This window comes from Symphodus melops, assembly GCF_947650265.1.
Source record: "Symphodus melops genome assembly, chromosome: 3".
NCBI classification, from domain to species: Eukaryota; Metazoa; Chordata; class Actinopteri; order Labriformes; family Labridae; genus Symphodus; species Symphodus melops.
In genome coordinates, this window is record NC_136693.1 from 27,375,723 (window position 1) to 27,398,998 (window position 23,276).

The window sequence follows — 23,276 nt, forward strand, 5'->3', positions numbered from 1 at the left end:
CAGCATTTCATCTCTTGAATCGTAGTTGAATGTTTGAATTTGTGGATCCAATTTTGTTTGCTAGCGATCCACTGCCCCAGCGTTGAAGGCACCCTGTCAGAACACATGACCTACCGCCTGCTCTCCGGTCGATTGGGAGAGTTTGGTTCCATGGTGATGCTGGAATGTTCCACAGGCTTCTATTTAGGGGTGGGGCATCGGACTCTACGCTGCCTTTCCAATGGGACCTGGGAGGGTTCGGATGACCCAGCTACATGCAAGAGTAAGTATTACTATAACCACATCACATATTTTATTATTATGTACATTTTTCCCAACATAACCCAACCCATTCCTCGCTAGAACAGAATTCAATAATAAAGTTGGCTGTGATTTGAAAACACTCTCTCCAAGGATATTAAGAAAACAGATCTGAGATCCTCTCATTTACATGTACATTTAATTTTAAACAGGTAGTGCATTTGAATACTGAAATGATGGTGTTTACATGTGGGATGATGGTCCACAGACTGACACAACTGTCTTCATATCAAGATTCATGAAAACGTGAATGAAGTGTTTCTTTAATAACACGCAATTGTGTATCGTTTTCTTTTTAACCCTTTAGTCATTTCCTGCGGTGAACTTCCTTCTCCACCTTTTGGGGCCAAACTGGGGACGTTGACAACTTTCGGAGCAACTGCAATATTTATGTGTAACCATGGTTACACGCTGGTTGGGTCACATGTCCGAGAGTGCGGCGCTAACGGGCTGTGGAGTGGTGCAGAGACCAGGTGTCTAGGTAAGGTCAAGTGATTGAGGGAGCATCCAGGAGCACGTTGGTGTTAATATGAACAATCGTAATATAAAGAAATGAAAAGAGTTAAACAGAGGGAATCATTAGAACAGCAGGAGGATGGGTTTCTTGGGAATAACATGTTGTTCATGCCCATTAAGTTAATGGTCTTCTGTAAATATTTGTTTTTAAATATAAAATCCAATTAGATTGTCAACTGTGAAATGACAGTTTTACTGTGATTTAATATTCAGAATCTGAGTTTTTCATGGTGTTGTGCTTATTTAAAGGCTACAGTAGTAAGGTCAATATGTAAAAAGGCGTATCATGTGAAGATAGGCCTCTTTAAATCATCTGCTACAGGCAGTCATATCATAGATAATTACACAACTTGTGGAGCAATGCCTGAGCTGTGTGTAGTACCTGTGACGAGGACTTTTTCTCAGATTAATATTTAACATACATATTTTAGGCATAGGCTTTATTAATACATGAGGTTTGTGTCTAGGTAAGGTGTGTGGAAATTAGAGCAGAGATAAGTAAGATAAACTGTGCGCATGCATCAGTAATTGAAATGATCTACTACTGAGACTTTTTTATTACTGCACACATTAAGGGCTTGATTTAGACCTTCACTGACCACAGATGATTAATCCTGATCTTACATGCACCCTCTCATCCAGTGAGGCAGCCCTGGAGTTACATGCTTGAATAAGAAACCTTCAGCAGGATGCACATTCTGATGTGATGAACTAATAAATCAAGGCATGCCTACCTAATCCTGAGATTGTGTTGCTAACAGGAGTATGCAAAATGTAGGATCAGAGTTAATGAAAGATGGAGTCATAAAAATCACAATTTAAATACAGCTACAGATTCAGTCCAGGCTGCGCTATATTTGTTAACCCAGTCCGCCAAACTAGGTTTGTCTGTATAACATCAACAATTAACTATGATGAGTTCTTGCTAAATAAACGCTCTGATGCCTGTCATAAATAATATAAATAATTTGATAAGCGCTATGATATATGGGGCCCTGAAGTCCCAAAAATTAAAAAAAAAAAAAAAAAGATAAATATTTGTTTTGCTTTTTGAGTCTTCAGAGGCTCTGTAATAATAATTAAAAAACCGGGACCCCAGTAACTGACCTAGTGAGACACCAAATCAAGGGAAGAGAGTGTCACATGGCAGGTTGGTGTTTTAGTGGTTGAAATGATATTGATTTCAATTCAGTAATTCTCCTCGCTTAATCTCTAAAGTATCTGCAATTTATTCACTCAGGATTGAAGACATCATGAAAGCACAAGGCACTTTAAAGAGAACACAGAGAACTCTGTAAAATGTGCTGATTTGAACCTTTATTGTATCTGTGATTGCTGCATGACGAGGGCTGTTAGTGACTATCGACTATAAAATGCTTTGATAACTACACTCCCCTGTTATTCAGAAGTGTAAGTACAGCTTCTGTTCACTGTTTGGCAGTCTAACTTGAGAGTAGAAGCTGCAGAAGGCGTTGTAAGGTTGTTCCGACAGGAACCCAAACTGAGGATTTAAAAGCTTGAAATAAGAACAGCAAGTCTGAGTCGAATTTTTAAATCTCCCGAATGATTCTGGTCGTTTTGTCTCTTGTAGCTGGTCACTGTGACTCTCCAGATCCTATAGTCAACGGCCACATCAGTGGAGACGGCTCCAGTTACCGTGACACAGTTGTGTACCAGTGCATGTTAGGATATCGCCTTATTGGCACATCGGTCCGGATTTGTCAGCAAGACCATCGTTGGTCTGGAACAACGCCCGTCTGCGTCCGTGAGTACTATCCCTGTTTTATAATGGTTCATTGTCTTTTTACACAATGTGGAAAGCTTAGAAGATGTTTCTCAATAACGGAAATCAATCACTTTTAAGTGACTAAAATATATCCCACATTACAGGAAATCCTACCAATAAAATGTTCTTCAAATGATTGTCTTTGTACTATTTATGTTCCCCTAAAAAAGCTGAAGATATCAAGCAGAGGGGAAGTGGAAAATAACACAATGCTGCACGTAATGCTTTTTTCACACCTCTACTTTCCTATTATTTCTCTCTCTCATCTTTCAGCTATCACTTGCGGTCACCCTGGTAACCCAGGTAATGGGAGAACCAATGGCAGCGAGTTCAACCTCAATGATGTTGTCAACTTCACCTGTAACAGAGGTTACCTCCTCAGTGGAAACGCTCGCGCTCAGTGTCGACTCAACGGGCAGTGGAGCAGCCCCCTACCTGTCTGCAAAGGTGCCAACAACAGACTGTATCAATACACAGTTACGGACTTAAAGACATGTGCAAGCACGCATTTGAAGGAGCTCGTAAGAGTTCATGATAGTGTCTGCTTATTTTCTGAAACAGAAAACAAAGTTAATGGCACAATAACCTCCATGGCATGTACTTCCTCAAAGGATTTGAAATACTATGAAAAGGAGGATTGGGACATCACACCTCGGCTAGAAACAAGCGTCACCATTTCATCATGAGGAAGGAGGCTTAAATAAATAACCACAACAATAAGTGGCCAGATGTATTCTATTTTTCTATTGTTCGTGTCTGCTCTCGACAGTTTGACTGTGGGACAACCTTTAGCTTTCACACACTAAGCACAAATGTAGGTAAAAATAAGCATGAAGATAGGGCAATTGTTTTATAGCTGTTGGAAGAAAGTAGCAGATGATGAGTAAAATCTGAGCATTATCACAAAGGATGATGGATCAGTTAATGAAAAAAAGACCTGAGTTGAAAAAAAAAAAAAAAAGATTCTCTTGTGAAACAATGCATTTGAGATGGTCAGCGTGTATTCTGTATCTTGTTTGCCCGATTAGCTTCTAGCTATGACATGTCAAGTGGAACAGTCTGGCTGAATCTGCTGCCAGGAGACTGTAGAATTCAGAGCAGAATAATTGTAGCGTAAATTTACTATTGAGTTGTACTCAGCGGCAATCATTTAGTTGTGTATGTGTGTGTACTTATAAGTCAAACACACAGCTGGGTACATGTCCAGAGACACGTTCCTCTCCTCTGTTAACCATGCATGGTCATTGCACTACAAGCCTCCGAAGACCTCCGGTAGTGCAACAGTTTTACGATGTACTAAAACACAACAGCGCGCACACAGGCCTCCTTCACAGTCATGAGAGAAGATCAATACAACATAGTTGCTCACATGGGTTTTCTATTGAAGGGATTCAACCTTGTCTGCTTGTTTTTCCCCTCTCTCACACTTTTTCTATCTGCTCCTACTCTTTCTGCCTCTCCCTCCCAGCAGCAGCTGTCAGTTATGAGATGGAAACTTCCTTTGTTCCCATAGGCTGTTTCACACCCCCATGGACTTGAATTTGAGAGAATGTCAGTTTCCCCTGCGTCATGTGAAGACAATATAAAAGAACACTCTTATTAAACTTGCATCCGTACAGAGAACGGAGAGGGGTCCAGAGGAGTGAGGTCGAACTAAGCAGAAGTTTAGAAAACAGAGATTGTTGGTTCTGTAAAGGGACACTCCTGACACTCTCCTCTCTTCTGTAGTAATAACAATATACTGATGTGAACAGTTTTCAATAGTTCCTGACAGCATCTTCTGCTCTCTTCTGCAGTGATGAACTGTTCCGACCCAGGCCATGTGGAAAATGGTGTACGCCAGTCTGGCCTACGTTACCCAGAAGTCTTCAGCTATGGTGTGACTGTGGCAGTTCACTGTAAAAGAGGCTTCTACCTTCTTGGCTCTGCCATTCTTACCTGCCAGCATGATGGACGATGGGACCGACCAATGCCTCACTGCCTAGGTATGCAAAGAAAAACACAAGTTGAGTCGAGAGACAATGATATGAAGAACAATGTAGAACGAGACGACAAAAGCAATGAAAGAAAAAAAGAACAGATAGACACTCACCGTGGTCCATTATGAAAATGTCGGTCCTGTTGTGAGCAGGTTAAAACTTTCTGAACAAAAATGTTGTCATGCTAAACACGGGTAGCCATTGGCAGTATTTTGTTTGATATTTGTCAGGAAAAGCCATTTGAGGAGTGAAATGGCTTGTTCAGCTACAGCCAGGAAGACGAGGTGCACAGAGCAAGTAAGAGAGAGTTCAAGGAAGAAATTGGGAGGAAAGTGATCATAAAAGGAAGGCGGGAGTATGAAGAGAATAGGCTTAAAGGTTGGGTGCGTATGAATATGAGCGAACAGAGAGCATGTATCTGTTAGGGCAATGGGCGTTCCTAGTAGGGAGTGACACCGGCTGATTGAAACATAGAGATTGAACTAGAGAGGCTGATTCAGAGATGGAGACAGAGACGGGGGGGGAGGGGGGGCAGGACCGCAGAATACCATGACACGGTGACAGAGAGGTAGAGATGAGGAATCAGACACACACTGGTGGGACGCTGGTGTCGGTGCATTGAGCATTACACTTCAGAAACAAGGTCTTATCGGAAAATTGGGGGGAGAGGTGTGATGACTGAGTGGCGAGGAGAGGATGGAGTAATATAATTTGGGGGTTAGGGGAGATATCAGAGGACCAGTCATTTGACAGAAATAGAAAATCGAGAGCCGTTTCATATCTGTGTCCTCCAGAAACCTGTGCTCTGTAAAATGTCGATTTCTTTTTCCAAAATTGAAGAAAAAAAACAGAAGATTTTGTCCATTGATGTGTGTTGCTTTGACGCCGTGGAGCGAGTTCTTCTTGTTTTCAACAGAGAAGGGAGGGAGAGAGAGTCTTTCTATGTTTTCTAGCTAAAGGGAATTTAATTTGATATGAGTTATTGCTTCTTTCTCTCTCAGGCAGTGCAATTAAACTTAGAAGAAAAAAAAACAAGCTTTACTGGTATGACTGTATACCACTATACAGTGCAAGCTAAGCACTGTGGTTTTTGTTTAATTATGTGTTTATAAAAGTTATATTGTAAAATAGCTTAAAGCACATCATATAACTGCAATAAACCCTGCCAGGAATCGAAATGCACGCCATCCATATCGCTCTCCTCCCATATTTCCTAACTTTCTCTACATCAAATGAATGTTAAAAAAAAAGTAATAAAGACAGTAAATAAGTGGGTAAAAAAACAAGCTGTTGTTTAATGTTTAAGTTCATAATTGATTTTCATTTTTTTCTATATAATAGGAAGTTTTTCCGACCTCAGCTTTGACCATGCTGGTAAATTAAAAATAACATTATTTATCTTTGCAGCTGTTGGAGTGTGTAATTTGACAGTAACACACAACAAAACAAATATTTGTGTTAACTAACCTTGTTGTCGCCCTCTGCCTTCAGCTGAAAGGAGCAAGCTGCACCATCAAATGCATGTGTGTACCGTATCCGAAAACCAGAATTAAATGGACACAGTTACTCATTAACACTCTCTCTCTCTCTCTCTCTCTCTCTCTCTCTCTCTTTCACTCACTGTCTCTACAGCAATTTCCTGTGGTGACCCCGGTGTACCTCCTAATGCAGTGGTTACTGGGACCCGCAGCTGGACTTACAGCTCAGTGCTGCAGTACTCCTGTCTGCCTGGAGGGGTGCTGGTAGGCAACACTACTCGCCATTGTCAGGAGGATGGCACATGGAGTGGACCACCACCATACTGCACTGGTAAAGGCACACTGCTCAGAAACATAGCAGGTTGCTGGTAGAGCAAGAGAGCATGTTCCGAATGAGAAACAACAGTTAGAGGTGTCTGATCGAGCCCTTTTAGGGAGGTTTCCTACTGCCATTGCAAACTTTGCACAAATCAGGCCACTGCTGTGTTTTGTCAGCTCTTGGGCCCCCCCTACTGGCATGGGGCCCCCAGCTGTTGCCTACCTTCTCTATCCTCAGGCAGTGCTTCTGAGAATGATGGATAGGTTGATAAAGACAGATAGATGGACGGATGGACTGACAGAGCTCATATGATCATAAATTCCCATCTTGTATAACAGGAACCTGATAGCTATGAGAACACATGATGAAGATGTCTTTTGTCTGTTGCTGCTGCAGCACTCAAAAAAAAAAAAAAACATGCAGGGAAAAGGAGGTGATGACTCCTGGTTTTCTACTAGAGGTTGTTATGATTTGACTTTACAGTTTGCTTGCCTATTCCACAACACAACAACTGATCATTTCCAAACCCAGCGTCAACTGCCTTAACAGCTGAAATGCAATAAGCTTACTCTGCTGGCCTCAAAACAGAATGCTCAGCAGGGCAGAAACCATCCTGCAGCTGAAGACCTAATTGAGATGCAAGCCGCTGCATTTGGAGCTGTACCCTGTTAAACTCACAAATCCCCACCGATGAAATTTAAGCTGCAGAAATTGTGACACGCTCAGTGCTTTTAATGCTAGAACAATTTGGTATAGCTCTAATGCAAAGTACAGTTCTGCAAAGTTTGCGTGTAAGGGCATGTGTGTAGACTGTGTGAGTGTATGTGTGTGTGTGTGTGTGCAGAAAAAAAGGAGAGGCAAAATGTTCCTGCATTTTTTGCATGACAGGTTAGAAAAGGAGTGAAATCACAAATGCTTGTTTGATGTTGTTGGCCTGTAGCATGAATGCATTTATTTTTAGCAAGATGCCCCCTTTGAGAGTCAGCCTCCTAACCTTGTGTTTCACCACATAGTTACATAAAATCACTAAAACCTATTTGGAAGCTAATGGACACCAGCTGAATGCAGAGCTGCTGTTTCATTTAACTGTATCTAGTGTGATTGGATGGTCTGTTTGTGTGTGTGTCACATGTATTTTAAAGTGTATCATCAAGACTGTGCAGAAATCTTAGATTTCTAGACTGTCGTGCATGTCTAAGACTGCTTGTGTATATTTGATGTCTTGTCCTGATAAGTCTCTCTTGGCATAGGAGTAAGTCCAGGAGTCTGTGGAGACCCAGGGATCCCTCCCCACGGTGCTCGTCTGGGAGGGGAGGAATTTAAAACCAAGAGCCTGCTGCGTTTTAGCTGCGAGGCGGGATACAGTCTGACTGGCTCAGCCGAGAGAACCTGCATTCACAATGGCACCTGGAGCGGCACACAGCCTGTCTGTCAAGGTGAGGGGAAACATGGACGTTAGCAAGCAATTCAGAACTCGGGAAGATTTCAGGGGCTGTCCATAAAATCTTCTGGAATTTTCTAGTAGTGCATATGTGGCAGCTATAGGTATCCATACTGCTACTCACGAAACACATCACCTTGGTTTGTCATTTTAGTGTTTATAATTCCATTATAACACATGATGCCATGGTAAAAGAAACCAACTCAATGAGTTTAAATGAGCTGTTGTGAGCTGTACTCTATTTATATGCACTGTTTATTGACCCTGTTTCACTGTAAAAGAACGCTGTTTGCATTATACAAGGGGATTGAATTTGAAAACGCAGCATATGCCAAACTGCCTCTTTCAAAAACATCACCCATTTTGATACCAAGTTATCTCCATCTCAATAAGGGTTACCTTTGGGTCCCAACCCAGATTCCATAAAGCACAGCTGTAAAAATAAACATCTCTGTAAAAAGAAGCAGTGCAGGGTTTTGTACAAACTCGCTGTGCCATTGTGGCATATGGACCTAATTATTCAGCATTTTATGTGGAAAATAAATCTGCTCAGCCTCCAAAGATGAACAGCTTAATCTCTTCTTTGGAGAATAATGTAGCATCAGGCTGCTTGGTATGCTGGTGACAGTAAGCAACAAATCCATTACCAAAAATAGCTTACAACATATTACATTCACTTCGCACTTTACAGTTTACTTTTCTGAGTAGTGTGCAAGGTGAAGTTTTGCATTGAGATGGATTTAATAGGATATGGTTTCAGGGGGGTTTCACATTAGGGACCCAGGCCCAGATCTAAACCAGATCTAACTCTGGTTCATTTGATTAATGTGAACACCAATGTACTGTAACCGTATCAGGACTCAGGAACCGTGCCTGAGTCAGCCTGAAGGCGTGGTCTTGGCCACGATTAATGTCTGCAGGAGATGTGAACATAACCGTGCTTCATCAAGAAAGATAGACTACTATATGATGTCATTCTGAAGGGCTCCTTTCGCTTAAAAAAGCGAAGCACGGACCTGTTTCATCCTCTGAGCTGCGCGGTAGAAGTGGGAAGAGGGATGTTGCAGGCGCTTCAAAAATAACAAAAACATCCACAAGTTGAAGGATGCACTCACTCTGCAAGTGGTTTTTATGGTTGCTTTTACAGCGTTCTGCTTTTTAGCAGATTTGCAAACCCACCATGTGCATACTGCCACCTGCTGTATCAGATTATGTACAAATGAAGTGTTCTTGAGGGGGAGGACCAATCGTGCTCGATCACAGTGTGAAACGATCAAGCCTAATGTGAAATCACCCTGAGTCGATTTGACTTATATATGATTTATTTATGTATTTGTTTTATTTTCTGTATTGATCCCCTAAAGGGAAATTAGGTGTTTACACTCTGGTCAACATGCAACACACACTAACAGACTGAACATGATACTATGGACATGCACTGACGGAGCTGCAGACGCTCTGGAGTTGATGGTGTGTGTGTGTGTGTGGGGGGGGGGGGTTATGCCTTGCTCAAGGGTAACCTGGCAGTGCCCAGGAAGTGGTCTGGCACCTCACCAGCTACCAAACAAAAAAAAAATCAGATTTGGTCCATACAAGGACTTGAACCAATGACCCTTCAGTTCCCAACCCAAGTCCCTGCTGACTGAGCTACTGCCCCCCAAATTAATCAGTATACTAATAAGATCATCTAAAAGTTACTGTAGGAGTTGTTAATATTTGGCTAGTTTGATATTTAATCTCTCCATTGTACGATTTACATGACTCCCGGCCTTTGATGAAAACTAAAAAGTAAAGTACCTGGAGACTTTGCCCCACGTTCCCTTTGTGGGGGAGAGGTTTGTTAAAAAAAACCAAAAAAAACATGAAGCTTCCTGTTTCTTTGCGTGCATTTTTATATTAGGGTGGCCTAGATAGGAAAGATTGAAGTGTGTCACTCCTGACTGAGCTGAATCTTCCATAGCACTGCTGTGGTTATAAAATGTATCCTGCACAAGTAGTTTCCAAAGACAGAATTTAAACCAATGGGGGCTTAAGAGGAAATTAAAATGGGTCCCCATAGTGCAGTAGAGGCACTAAGGTGTTTCTTTCCCTATTTCAAACACTGGCAGGTAGGCTGAATGAAACACTGCTGACATTAACTCCAGCCTGACGCAGATTTTAGATTCAGTTAGATGGATGGGCTTTTCTAGCAGTAATTTGAGTGGAGACGGAGAGGGAGGGATGAGTCATACAGTTTCAGTGCACCCTTATGACTGTGTGGCCAAGAACCAAACCACCACCAGTGGATCTAAATATAGACACATGAGAAGCTTAAGAGCAACACTCAGTAACATAAGGAACGTACAGGGGCAGATATATTCACAGACTTGAGTGCAATGTTTCAATGGTTTAGACCAAAATCACTTTAGTTTCGTATTTTCTATCTTCTGTTTTATGTTCAAAGTTCTCCTAATCCTAAAAACTACTTGGACTGTCTTTTTCAAATCAATCAGTGTTCATGGAAACACTCGGATGTCATCTTATCAATCCTTTTTAAGGGTGAAAGAAATGAAAGTAAACCTGTAGCATAAAAAGGGCCTCTTTGAAAAGTGAATCTGTAAGACTGAACTCTAATCATGAAGCACTTCTGTAGGTTAGTGGGCAGTGTTTGGTTGAGACTTTTATTTCACATCTTCTATTTTGAATCTCGGTTTGCCCACGTGCACGGAATCACAAACCTCAAATGATTCCCTCTAATCTTGTGCACATCCATATACCACACACAGACACTCACGCACCTTAGAGGTGTGTGTCTATGTGTATGCGTGCCAGAACCTGTGTGTTCAAAACAAATTATTTATGTCTGCCTACAGTTGTTTTTCATTAAGCTAATAGTGGTTAAAAGCTGATTCAGAAAGGATGAGACATCTATCACTGAGACACTAACACAAATAAATCCATATACACATCCTTACATAGACACCCCGGCACACACACACACACACACACACACACACACACACATACACACACACACACACACACACACACACACACACACACACACACACACACACAGAATGTTGCTCACAGCAGGTTTACTGAGAACCCTCACAGACACAAACAGTGAACTCTAAGACACACACACACACACACACACACACACACACACACACACAGTATTGCGTGATGTATCTTGTGCACATTATTATTAGTGAAATGTCATGTGGCTGGTGGTTAATTCATGCCTGTTCTGTCAATGTGCTGCGCCAGCTAACCGGAGATCAATGGATTGCTTATTCTGAGACGGAGTCCCTCCACGTCTTTATTCCTGTGTATTCCCACTTTAGTATTACTGGTTGCAGTGGTTCAATAACAAATAACGCAGCGGATGGATAAAGATTGTAGCCTTTAACTAACCAAAAAGAACAGATCCTGCCTGTCGTCATGACATTTTGTAGGTCTTTTTGGGTACCTAGGTTGAGCATGCAGGAGAAGAAGACAGCTTCTTTGTGGTGACTGTTTGTGGATTTAAACACAAAACCACTTCTGAGAGGAAAAGATCTGTACTATAAAGATGAGGCTAACACATTTGACCACTGGGCTTTTCATCCAGGTGGCTGCTTTCTGCTGCGAATGCTCTCTATTAATGGAAAACAACAGAAAAAATGCTAGCTGGACCCTTAGGCTGTATAAAATACGGATGTAGTCTTAGTGACGTCACACATATTGGTTTCTGAAGTGATGTCATGGAGTTTACGATGGCTGTCAGATTATTGGAAAGGCTCTGTCCATGTTACCTTCAGTAAATCTGGTAACAGACAAAGACGCGGAGTTAAAGCAGGTCCTTAGTCAAATCAGCCAAATCAGTGACATCCTTATTATGATCCAATAGGACAAAAGATGTGAAAAAAGACACAGCTAGTAGTTGTTTACCATTAAAGACATTATTTATTGATACCAAATTCTGTTTTTGAAACAGGCTTTAAAAAGTGGAAGTGCCAGGCTACAAAAGCCCACTTCTAGAGCTGAAGCAATGTAAGCTCTCTGCTTTGCTCATAGGCACTTTGGCAGTTTTATTATGAGCTATAGATTCATCACAGTCTCTGGCTGTTTTATTTGCACACAACTGCAATACTGTACATTCAGGCCATTCAGTGCTGGGACTCACTCCAACAACCTTTAGTCATCAATAAGCCTTACTACCTCTGGTATATATATTCAGAGTGTTTGCAGCTGAGTCCAGTGAGAATCTCATTATTGCAGCCTACAGCTGATCAGTCTTGAGTGACAGTGAGACAGTATTGCTCATACTGATATTATCACTGTGATTAATCTCTGCTGTTTAATATTCCCTCCTCTCTCAGCTGTATCTTGTGGTAACCCTGGCACCCCGGCACACGGAAGGATTGTCTTCAGCGATGGTATTACCTTTGGCAGCTCTGTGGCTTATGCATGCTGGGAAGGCTTCAAAACGTCAGGCCTGACCACCAGACACTGCACGACCAATGGGACATGGACAGGGCAACCCCCCGACTGCACCGGTAGGATCGATTCATTGCTATTGGATCTAGTGTCTCTATTAGTGTCAGACTTGTAAGTCGTGAGTGCTGGGGCTATCATTATTAATATGGACATTTTAAAAGTTAATTTCAATTGCACGACTAGACTACTAAAAATACCACAAAAGGCTATCAAGTGCATGGTGTTTTTTGTAGAGGGATCAAAAGAGATATCAATTGTGCGTGGACTGTGCAAATGACTGCTGTGTAGATAGAGGACTGTGCAATGTTAAGTTAGTTGTGTCTGATATGTTAGCTTGTATAGTTTAGGAGAGACAGCGACAGAGAAGATGGGAGGTAGATGCAATGAAGCTGAGATGTTAAAGATGAAAGTTTGTGGGAAAGTGAAGAATATGAAGGACATTATGTGACAAGAAGGGTGCAGTAAAAACATCCGTATGTCCGTCCATTACAATGCACATTAGGTACTCGTTATAAAAGTGAGATTAAAGTGATCAGATTAGAAATCCTTACATAACATATCTCACCTATCTCGGGCAGTATGACACTGTGCAGGGTTGTGAGAATGCCAGCTGACAGATGCACACTCTATAATTGTGTTAATGACTTGTTTTGTGAAATGTCTCCTGCAGTGATCAGCTGTGGAGATCCTGGACCAGTAGCCAATGGGATCTATCTGGGAAGTGAGTTCACCTTCAACCATACTGTGATGTACCGCTGTAACCCCGGCCACATGATGGAGCCACCCGGACGCAACGTGCTTCACTGCACCAAAGAAGGAACCTGGAACCAGACCAAACCAAGCTGTAGAGGTATGAACAATATGCAACTGATATAACTCCTCTCTGAACCCAGAACGGTATTCATATGACATTGTTAAAAAGCCTGATATAAACAGCCATTCTTTTTTTCAATGGACACGTTCTATATGGAAACTTGTCTCCTCTTAAATAATGTTAAAATATCACTAATTGTAGCAACAATACATTTACTCCATATAAAAGTTTAATATATCATTACAAACGAGTAAATATACAGAAGCAAGAAATAAAAGAACCTTTCAAACATTTCAAATGAAGCCATTTCATTTGATATGTTCAATTAACTTTTAAGTTAATTAGTGATGTTAATGGGGCTTCAAGGTGGTTCAGTGGTTAGCAGTGTTGTCCCACAGAGAGAAGGTTCCTGGTTCGAATCCTCGTCAGACAGGTTGGAGTTTGCATATTCTCTCTGTGAGACATGTGTGGGTTCTCTCCAGGTACTCTGGCTTCCTCTCAATCCGTCATGTAAACATTCCCGTATCAGTGAGTGTTCCTGTCCGTCTCTGTATGTCAGCCCTGTGATTGACTAACAAACAGTCCAGCGTGTACCTCGAATGGGATAGATGTGATAGAAAAAAGAATAAAACATTTCACCGCGTTGTGCTCACTGTCCATCAGTATTAACTAACCTCATTCAGGCTGGCGTTGCCCTTATGGGAGCAGTCGGGGGAAGGACACGATCAAACCACCAGCCTTCCAACTGAAACACAAGCAAGTCTAGCACTGAGCCACAGCCGCCCCTTAACTGAGTTCATGATAACAACCGTAAACAATGAAACTGAATGTAGCAATGAAAGTGTGTCACATCTTAGCCTTTTAACCACCATAAATACATCACATACTTCTCATAGGCTGCTGATATTCACATCCTGTCAACAATGACTGAAGAAATGACACAGAGACAAATGATTGAATTACTGTTGTTTGTGGTTGACAGTAATTCGAGCGACAGGAAAGAGTCTGAAAGTCTTCTTAAATAAAAGGGCTGCAACAAACAAAAAAAAACATTATTTTGATTTTACACCAGAATGAAAATAATTGTCTACTGTGTCTCTATGGTACACAAATCTTCTAATAACAGGGTACTTAAAGAATAACAAGATTGGTTATTGTTATACTGCAGAGCTGTGCCAACACAGAAAAGACTCAAACAGTTTGAATAAGAACAATAGATTTTTATTGCTAGCTGCCATCCTTAAATACAGACTGGAGTCTAAGAGAAGGTTTTCATGGCTAAATGAAAGTAACATGCTGATGAATTAGTGGGATATTCCTTGAAAGCCTTCTTCTCTTACAAGCATCAATGTAAAAAAAAAAAGAAGAAGAATACATTAAAATAAATTGAGTCACAGTTTTAAAACAGCCTTTATTTGGAGTTTAGACCATAATACTCCACAACAGTATAAGGGAATGTTTCCTGAGATCCTCCCCGTCGCTTCTTCCCACAAACAGAAAATCTCCTGCTGGCTCCGGCAGTTGCAGAGGCTTTGAACTGAGATGAAAAAAAGCATAGAAAGCCGACAGAGGCTACTGAGAGAGAACCAGGCAGAGAGAGATGCAGAAGGATGGGGACAACAGAGAAGTAAAAGATATTGTAGGTGATAGAGAATGAGACATGGGGCTGGAAATTGAAAAGAGAAAATAAGACGGAGAGTGGAAGAATGGAAAAGAGAGAGAGAGATATGGGTATAAAACTGAAGCTGGTACTCCCTCCCTCCCTCAGTTACTGTTCCTCCTCTATCTTTTCTTCTTTGACCTCCTTTGCTCCTCAATGTTCAACTCCTATTGAGGCTGTACTTCTTCTGTCTTATGTTTTTGTTCAGCTCCCCTGTTTTCATCCCCTTTATTTTCTCCCACTTCAAACTATCCACAAGTCCTCATTTGATCATATTTCCGTGAAGCAGCATCTTCGCACAGAGAAACATATTGAATGAAAGGAGTTGTAAGCCACACAAGTGTACCCTGACAAGCTAAATGAATCAAGCGAGGAAGAGGGAGTGATAGAACAAGAGGAGGAATGAGGGAGCAGCAAAAAGGAGGAAAGATTAAGGAGTAAAGGGAGGAGAGACGTTGACCAAGAAAGAAATAGAAGAGCGGTTGATGAAAACACGAGATAGCCGAGAAAGGTGTATAGATTTAGAAATAAAGTAAGAGGGAGGTGAAAAATGAGAGAGTCGGGGGGGGGAGAAAAAGGGAAAGAGAATTTGATGAGCCATCAGTTAGGCAACATTGGAAAAAAAGGTTCAGAGAGTCAGGGGAGAGAGAGAGGAGGAAGCAAATGATGGGAGAAACTTAGAGAGTCAAATCAATATCTGCCCCCAGACCTGTAAACACACAGTGAGAAAAGGGATTAAGCCCTTAAAACGTGTTGGCTGGGTGAGATGCGCCAAGAGAGATTTGCCTAAAAGAGGAGAAGAGAGGAAGGGAGAGCCAGAAACTTTGTCAGAAGGAGAGGAATAGAGGATAAAAGAGGCAGAGACACAGAAGGACGAGGAAAAGAAGCAGAAGAAGAAGAGCTGGAAAGGAGTGAAGAGAGCAAGGCAGATAGGAGGCAAGGGACCAAAGAGTCAGAGCAAGGAGTGAGGAAAAGGTTGGGAGGGGGAAAGGAAACAATGATGGAAGGACGAGCTGAGGTTTGTTATGAAGCCGGAATGAGACCCATGTGAAGCTAAGCGCGCCTACTCACAACAAAGGAGAGACGCAGAAAATACGACTTCAGAAACCTTTAATTACAGGCTGAAGTGTTCTTTGGGCATCAGAGACCTGCAGAAATATTGTTCTGGAATATTAAACTGCTAAAGTCAAAAAAAGTGTTTTTGTTCTATTTCTGGAGAGCTCCAGTTTGATCCCCGACAACAAAGTTGTTTTTTGAAAACACTCTTTTAATTATTCGTTTTAATCCCTTATTAGCTGTTGGTGATCCAACAGCCATTGTTCCAGGAGTCACAGAGTAGAGACTGTCGAACAACATGGTTATGTGTGTGAAGGTGTGTGTATTATTTTAATGGGAATAACGACAAGAACAAAATGTTGAAGAGTGGTGAAAACAACACAAGAAGAAATTAGACTTCTTGTGATTCTGGGAGGATGACTTTGGGGAGATGCAAGGCTTCTTCAGGACACTGGTGACATACAAAGCCAAAATTAGTCATCTTATTAGTTTGCTCTAAGCACCCATCGTTGCTTAGTAACAGCAGTGTCACAAACAAAAGATTTTTTTTTTTTTTAGTTCAAACCAATTTTGTTTTAATGACACATCCAAAAGACTGGCGACTAACAGAGAGAGAGAGAGAGAGAGAGAGAGAGAGAGAGACGAAAAGACACAAGAAAGAAGATTGACAGAGTGAAAAAACAAGATCGAGATTTGGATGGAGGAGGGCAGGAGAAACAGAACTGACGGAGAAAAGAAAAAGTCAGACATGAGAAGCCAAACGCCCGTTTGATGTGCTCATTAGTGGTGCTTTTAAAGCAATCATGTTTTATCACTGCAAAAGGTCCATAAATTGATCCGTGTGATTTCTCCTGTTAGTTTCACAATGTAGATTTTACCGCATCTACTGTATACACAGTTTGTGTGTGCGTGTGTGTGTTTGTATGTGTGTGCATTTGTATCTGTCTTTCTCTCCCTCTCTCCATGCATGTGTGTCTGCACTGTGTATCATCATAGAAGAGTGAATGGAGCGTGAAACCATCTGTCTCCTGCTCGATGAGAATTACACTGACTTTATTAGATGTTTGAAACCATGCAGATGGTTATCATTGTCTTAGGGAGTTAGGCACATGCACACACACACACACACACACACACTCACACAGATGTTTATCAGGATTTCATAAAGTTACAGTTTATGCACAGACATCTATCCTCATACACACTTGACCTGCATCTGTGAACACAGGCAGATGGGAGCACCCATCGACACACGGCGGATTTTTGTTGAATTCTTGTGAAGCTGGTGTAACATCATCAAGCATAAGCAGTGTGTCATCATGTAGTCACAGATTCCAGATGCTTTTTTAATGTATATAAAGTGTTTTGTTTTTTTTCCAAAGGACTGTTTCATCAACATTAGCTGTGTACTCGAACAGTTAGAATAATGTTTGATAGCAGCTGTTTTGTGTGAAATCTGAGTATTACGTAAACAGGAATCTACGGAGCCCCTGAAGTCACACAATTCATAAAAATACGATCGTGTTTGCACAAGATAATTATATTGTTCCAAGAAGTTGTGTTGTGCGAGCAATATGTATTTTTTTTTCTACTTTTTGGGCATTCAGGGGCTCTGTAGAAATCCATCATAGTAGGTCAAAATTAAAACATGAGATTTTCCGCCTGAAACTTCAATATTGGTTAAAAATGATGGCCGTGGTTTGTCTTTTGATTAAACAAATAAAACATGTGGACGCCATTCATCTGTTTTAGGAATGTACTGGGTTCACTTTTTGGAGCGCTTTTCAATCTTCTGACTTACTCAAAGCCATTCACACCTGTTCGCACACTGATTACAGAGGCTGCTATGTAGAAGTAATCCCATTGTTAAAGATTTATACGCAACTTTGGGCTAAGTGTCAGTGTGTAGTGTCTTGTCCAAGGACACATCAGACGTTGTTACAGGAGTTGAGGATCGAACCCCTGACTTACCAGTTAGGAGACGCCCGTCCGTCTCAGCCACATAGTAGTAAGCACTGTCACTAAACATCAGAGAGGGAGCAGAGGAAGTGGCACATTGGTCGGTACTAGATTCCTCCTTTTGCCTGGTTTGTGCTGCTAAGAGGTCCTGTGTGATTGAATACAAATCTTCTTTTTGAGGATGATAATACGTCCTTCAAAAAAACTAAAAACTTTGATGTAATTTTTTTTTCACTGGAGTATTGATCTAATTGTTGGTTTCATATCTTCCACATCTCATGGCTACATATCCACCAGGGACAACTCTTAACTGCTTTTGTTTTTATGACTTTGACAGTCTGAGAGCTCATCAAATTATGTGTTGCTCATTTGCTCAGATGCTCATTTACTCATTGCTATTGAAGATACAATTATAGATCAAAGAAAAACAAATGAATTGAGGTATATGGGAACAGTATTAGCCACACTGTCATGCTATGTCTTGAACTGTCAGGTTTGTACAGCTAGCTGCAGTCTCTGTGTAAAAAAAGTCCAAGAGTACACATCAAGTATACTCTTCATTGCATGCTGTAGAAGCTAATGCAAGCCCGATAAGATGACATTCAACAGAAACACACAGTCACAGACAGCAGCTGTGTTTGGAAAGTGGCAAACCGAGCACCTGGTTGGAAAAACATGCAGATATTATGCAAGCAAGTTTACTCACTCAACACAGACAGTGATGATTCAGAGATTTTAAAGTAGAAGTTGCAGTTTATAAAGTAGCAATGGAAAAGAAAGTGTGATCTACCATGTTGTTGATGCTGAGCTCTGTTCATTGTACAGTACCACTGGCTCTGATGATAATCTTTGACATTTGTGTGTTTCAGTGATCCAGTGTGGTCCTCCTCCTCAAGTGCATCACGGGACAGTCGAGGGAACCGACCATTCATGGGGTTCAAGTGTTAGCTACAGTTGTTTCCATGGTTACCAGCTGTCCACTCCTGCTGTGATAACGTGCGAGGGCAACGGGACATGGACAGGGGACATCCCACAATGTCTGCGTAAGTTGGCTTTCCTTCACTCACTAAATAACATTAAACTATCATTGATGAACATCATTTTTTTCCCAATCAACATTTTCTTTTCTGATGAACACACGGAAGAGCTTCTGATTGTATCTGTTCTCTCATCTTAGCTGTCCTGTGTGGCGACCCTGGCTCTCCTGGAGGCGGATTCAGAGAGGGGAACATCTATTCCTACCGGTCAGTACTGGAAACCTTTACCAACTTAAGCAAACACTTGTTTTTCATGTGTTACTATCACGAGTGGACAAAAAGAGCAGGAAAAAAATGTTCCAAAAAACTTTTTGAAAAACGTCATTAAATGACTTGCACAAATGTTGTGGTGGCCTGCTGTGACTGAGATTTTGAAACGAAAGCAACCCTCTGTGCAAGACAACTAATTACCATTCTAATTTTGTCACTCAAACAGAATTGTCACTTTTTCCTGTCCATTAATTATGCATAAAGATACTGCTTGTAATCAAACACGATATGTGAGGCATGTGCTTCACATTTGATGTGTTTTCAAGTAAAAGATGAGGTCTGTCTTAGCCAATTAAATTCCTCAGGAAGTATTGTTTGTTCTCCCTAGGTTACCGAATGTTGAAAAGTAAAACAGAGGAGACATGTTTGACATGTCTGTTAGGTTGGAACATTGTAGGGACAAAACAGATTTCCATTTGAGAACTGAAACAAGAGGAAAAAGATCTAGGCTATGGGTGAAAAGGTTAGTTCGAGACGTGTTCTTTCATAGATATCAACCACTTTCACTTCTATGGACACCAAACACGCACAGAGGAAAGAATACAAAAACATTCTTTGATCAAATGTTATATTTGTTTGTCCTCATACAGGTCTGAGGTTCGGTTCTACTGCCATACACCATACTTGCTGGTTGGATCTGCGTCAAGAGTTTGTCAAGCTGATGGGATTTGGAGTGGTCAACAACCGGCCTGTATAGGTAATTAAGTCATTGTGCCCGATGAATTTCTGCACTTTAACACTCTTGGTTAGAAAGAAGATATTGTGGTCAACTCTCTCTCCTCTTCCAAACCTGTTTAATGGCTCCAGATCCTCTCCATACATTAGAGAGAGTTTTCCTTTAAATTCTGGAGGGCTGTGCATCAAAAAGCCTTGGACAGATTTAATCCCTCATAATAATAATAATGCCAGAGTAACATTTGTCGGCAGTGTTCACAGACATTTCATTTTTGGATCACATAATTGTGGAAGGGTTTTAATGAGCGTGACCATGCTTTTGAATACCTTGCGGTAGTTACATCCAACTCTCAACAGAAGGTAATAATCCCTCCCTCATCATCATGGCTCATAGTACTGCTGTTTGTGACAATGACATTTATTGCACTGAGACACATGTACATACTCGGAAGCCAAATGTTCCCCAAATGTTTCATAATGATTGATTTAAACATGCTTACAGCAGAGCAGCACAGTTATTTGCGCTGCATCACAGTTTTGGGTGAATTTAACCCTTTGCTTGTGCTTTTAGAATTAAACATTTTATTTATGTCTCATTAGCACAGCTTGATGAGTCACAAAACCAAACAAGCTTTTAATACATTTGAGCTTTGATCGTTGCTCCAGGCTTTTGCTGTTTATCATACCACTTGACACAGTAACTTAAAGATTAAAACACAGATTCCTTCTGCTTCCATTATAACGTAATTCATATATCCTTACATTTTTATTTGTGTTAATGAAATCAAGTCGAAATGTTATGGAGTTGTAAAAATGCTCCATCCTAAGTGATGAGAAATAACTAACTGTAAATAAATAACATGCATCAGTGATCAATGCTCCAAACATCATACACAGAACACTTTCATTAACTTCAGATACTTTACCAGAATCAACAGAAGGTTTATATAAATCCTTGAAATACTGTCACGGTTGCAGGCAGAAATCAGGGAGGAGGACCCAGTTGAACATAAAACCAAGGAGCTGGTTTATTAAAACAAAAGCCAAAACAGACAAAAACGTCCAGAAAGGCATAAGGAGAAAAATCCAAAACCAAATAAATCCAGGGAGCAGGGGGAACAAAGGACGGGCTCAGACTTGACATGAAACTCACAGACTAACTACAAACAACATACTAGACAGACTGCAAACAATGAACTGACAACAGGAAGGAAGGAGCACAGAGACTAAACAGACATGGGGTAATCAGACACAGATGAGACTAACCAGACAAGGTAACGACAATCAGGGGAATCAAGACAGGAGGGAAACAGAGGCAGGAAACCAGAGAACACTGAAGAACAGAACTACAACTTAAAACAGGAAACACTAAAGATTGAACTAAAAAACACAAGAGGCAACACTAGAGAATTAATATAACAGAACTCAAAAAAGCGAAATACAACATAAACAAAACCAAACCATGGCAGTGGATTTTCACTGTTCCTCCTTTTGTTTTGTTTTTAACAGTAAGTTTTGTTTTCTTCCTTGGTCTTTTAGTTTGAATAAATCATTTTGTTTTTACCTGCAATTGGGTCCTCCTCCCCTGTCTACCCATGGATCATGACAAATATAACATATGACACTCTTTCACATTGTATAAGGAACAGATATCAACAAGTTATGAATAATGGAGTAAAGTCTGATTATTGGACAACACAATCGTGGAGCTTTTTCTTGTGCATGATTTAGTATTAGTATTCTTGTGCAGATCCAGTTGAAGATATTATTTGATCAATGCATAAAGGGTGTAATTATGATGTCAGCAGTTTCTGTCTTTAGAGATTTGGAAAGATGCCCTCCATGGTTTGAAAAGACAGATCAGTGTTATAATAATGTTCTGTATGCATCTGGCATCACAATACAAAGTATTTTTTTTGTTTTGTTTTGTCTATCTAATATGTAAAAATGCACCTGTCTTGTTAACACAATTATAAAGACTATGTTGGTGCCAATATGCTCAGAAGGCTCTCGCATTACTTCTTGAACTAGTTCTTTTAAAATTGCTGCTGTGTTTAACTCAGTTGTTTATTCATTTAATCAAGTAGAAGCTCTTGATATGAAATCTATGATAGAAATTTAGAAGTTTGGTAACCTTAGTCACCAGATGACTTCTTTGTAAACCAGTGACTTCTAGGATAGTTGGGTTGAGAACCAAGAAGAGACTGTCTGTGCCAACAATGGTCAGTGATCCCCAGTGGATCTGTGGCAAGCTCGCACCAAACAAACTACATAAAAGATGTTGAGAAATCCATGAGAGTTTCTTCAAAAATGATGAGAGACTCACCTGGTTAGAATTAGTAGTTGAAAAAAGGAAGTGAAGTGTACAAAGGCAAGTGTCTCTGCAGGAAAACCTTCATGTTCATGAGTATGGGGTCCGGGGCACCTTGCTAAGGGTTGTCTGGTCCTTATATTACCAGAGCAGTAAGTTGGCCTCCGGCAGGGCTGCCCTTTGTCACCGGTTCTGTTCATAACATTTATGGACAGAATTTCTAGGTGCAGTCAGGGGCTGGAGGGGGTCCGGTTTGGGGACCACAGAATCTCATCTCTGCTTTTTGCGGATGATGTGGTCCAACCTGGAACTTCAGCACACACTGGGGCGGTTCGCTGCAGAGTGTGAGGCAGATGGGATGAGGATCAGCACCTCTAAATCTGAGGCCATGGTCATGGTGAGGCCATACTTGATTCCGGGTTGGTGAGAAGTCCTTGCCCCAGGTGGAGGAATTTAAGTATCTCAGGGTCTTGTTCACGAGTGGGGGGGAACATGCAGCGTGAGATCAACAGACTGATCAGTGCAGCATCCACAGTCATGTGGTCACTGCATCGGTCCGTTGTGGGGAAGAAGGAGCTAAGCCGAAAGGCGAGGTTCTCGACTTACCAGCCAATCTTCGTTCCTACCCTCACCTATGGTCATGAGCTTTGGGTCATGACCGACAGAAGAAGATCAGACATAAACTATGTCTCTCGGCTGGCTTGGGAACGCCTCGGGGTCCCACCAGAAGAGCTGGAGGAAATGTCTGGGAGGAGGGAAGTCTGGCTGTCTCTGCTTAGACTGTTGTCCCCATGACCCGGCCCCAGATAAGCGGCAGAAAATGGATGGATGGGTGGATGGTTTTGTCTCAGTTTCACTAAGTTGAAGTTGCTTTTGCCGGAACTGCTGTAAGGGAAATTCACTGACAGCAAATTGCAGTACATCATCTTGGCCAAAGGGGGTCTAAATATAGTCAGATATTAATCTGTGCCAGAGCACAGGTTAAGGAGATTAAACAAGCACAGAAGAATAAAAGACAAAGTTAGATAACACAACCAACCCATGAGAACAACAGATCAGAGCAAGAAGAGGAAAAAGGCAGAGGGAAACAAAAGCCAAATCAGTCTAAAAATCTTAAAATCCAGGGTTTCTTGACCATAACAGTCCATGGAGAAAGAAGCTTTTAAAGGAAGAAGTGGAAGAGTTTGCCATGTCTCCAGAAATTGACCAAG

At 41.2% G+C, this 23,276-nt stretch overlaps 1 protein-coding gene across 3 annotated transcripts in view; it reads left to right on the forward strand.

The window, feature by feature from the left end:
- LOC306821691 (CUB and sushi domain-containing protein 1) overlaps positions 1-23,276 on the forward strand; it is a 418,062-nt gene that overhangs the window by 379,031 nt on the left and 15,755 nt on the right. For all 3 annotated transcript variants that reach the window (XM_079340244.1, XM_079340245.1, XM_079340246.1), the window contains 12 exons: positions 65-262; positions 608-781; positions 2,408-2,581; positions 2,876-3,049; positions 4,399-4,587; positions 6,214-6,390; positions 7,629-7,814; positions 12,166-12,342; positions 12,954-13,133; positions 18,642-18,815; positions 18,950-19,016; positions 19,670-19,776. In XM_079340244.1, the coding sequence (XP_079196370.1) occupies positions 65-262; positions 608-781; positions 2,408-2,581; positions 2,876-3,049; positions 4,399-4,587; positions 6,214-6,390; positions 7,629-7,814; positions 12,166-12,342; positions 12,954-13,133; positions 18,642-18,815; positions 18,950-19,016; positions 19,670-19,776 (1,977 nt within the window). The remainder of the gene's footprint in view (positions 1-64; positions 263-607; positions 782-2,407; positions 2,582-2,875; positions 3,050-4,398; positions 4,588-6,213; positions 6,391-7,628; positions 7,815-12,165; positions 12,343-12,953; positions 13,134-18,641; positions 18,816-18,949; positions 19,017-19,669; positions 19,777-23,276) is intronic.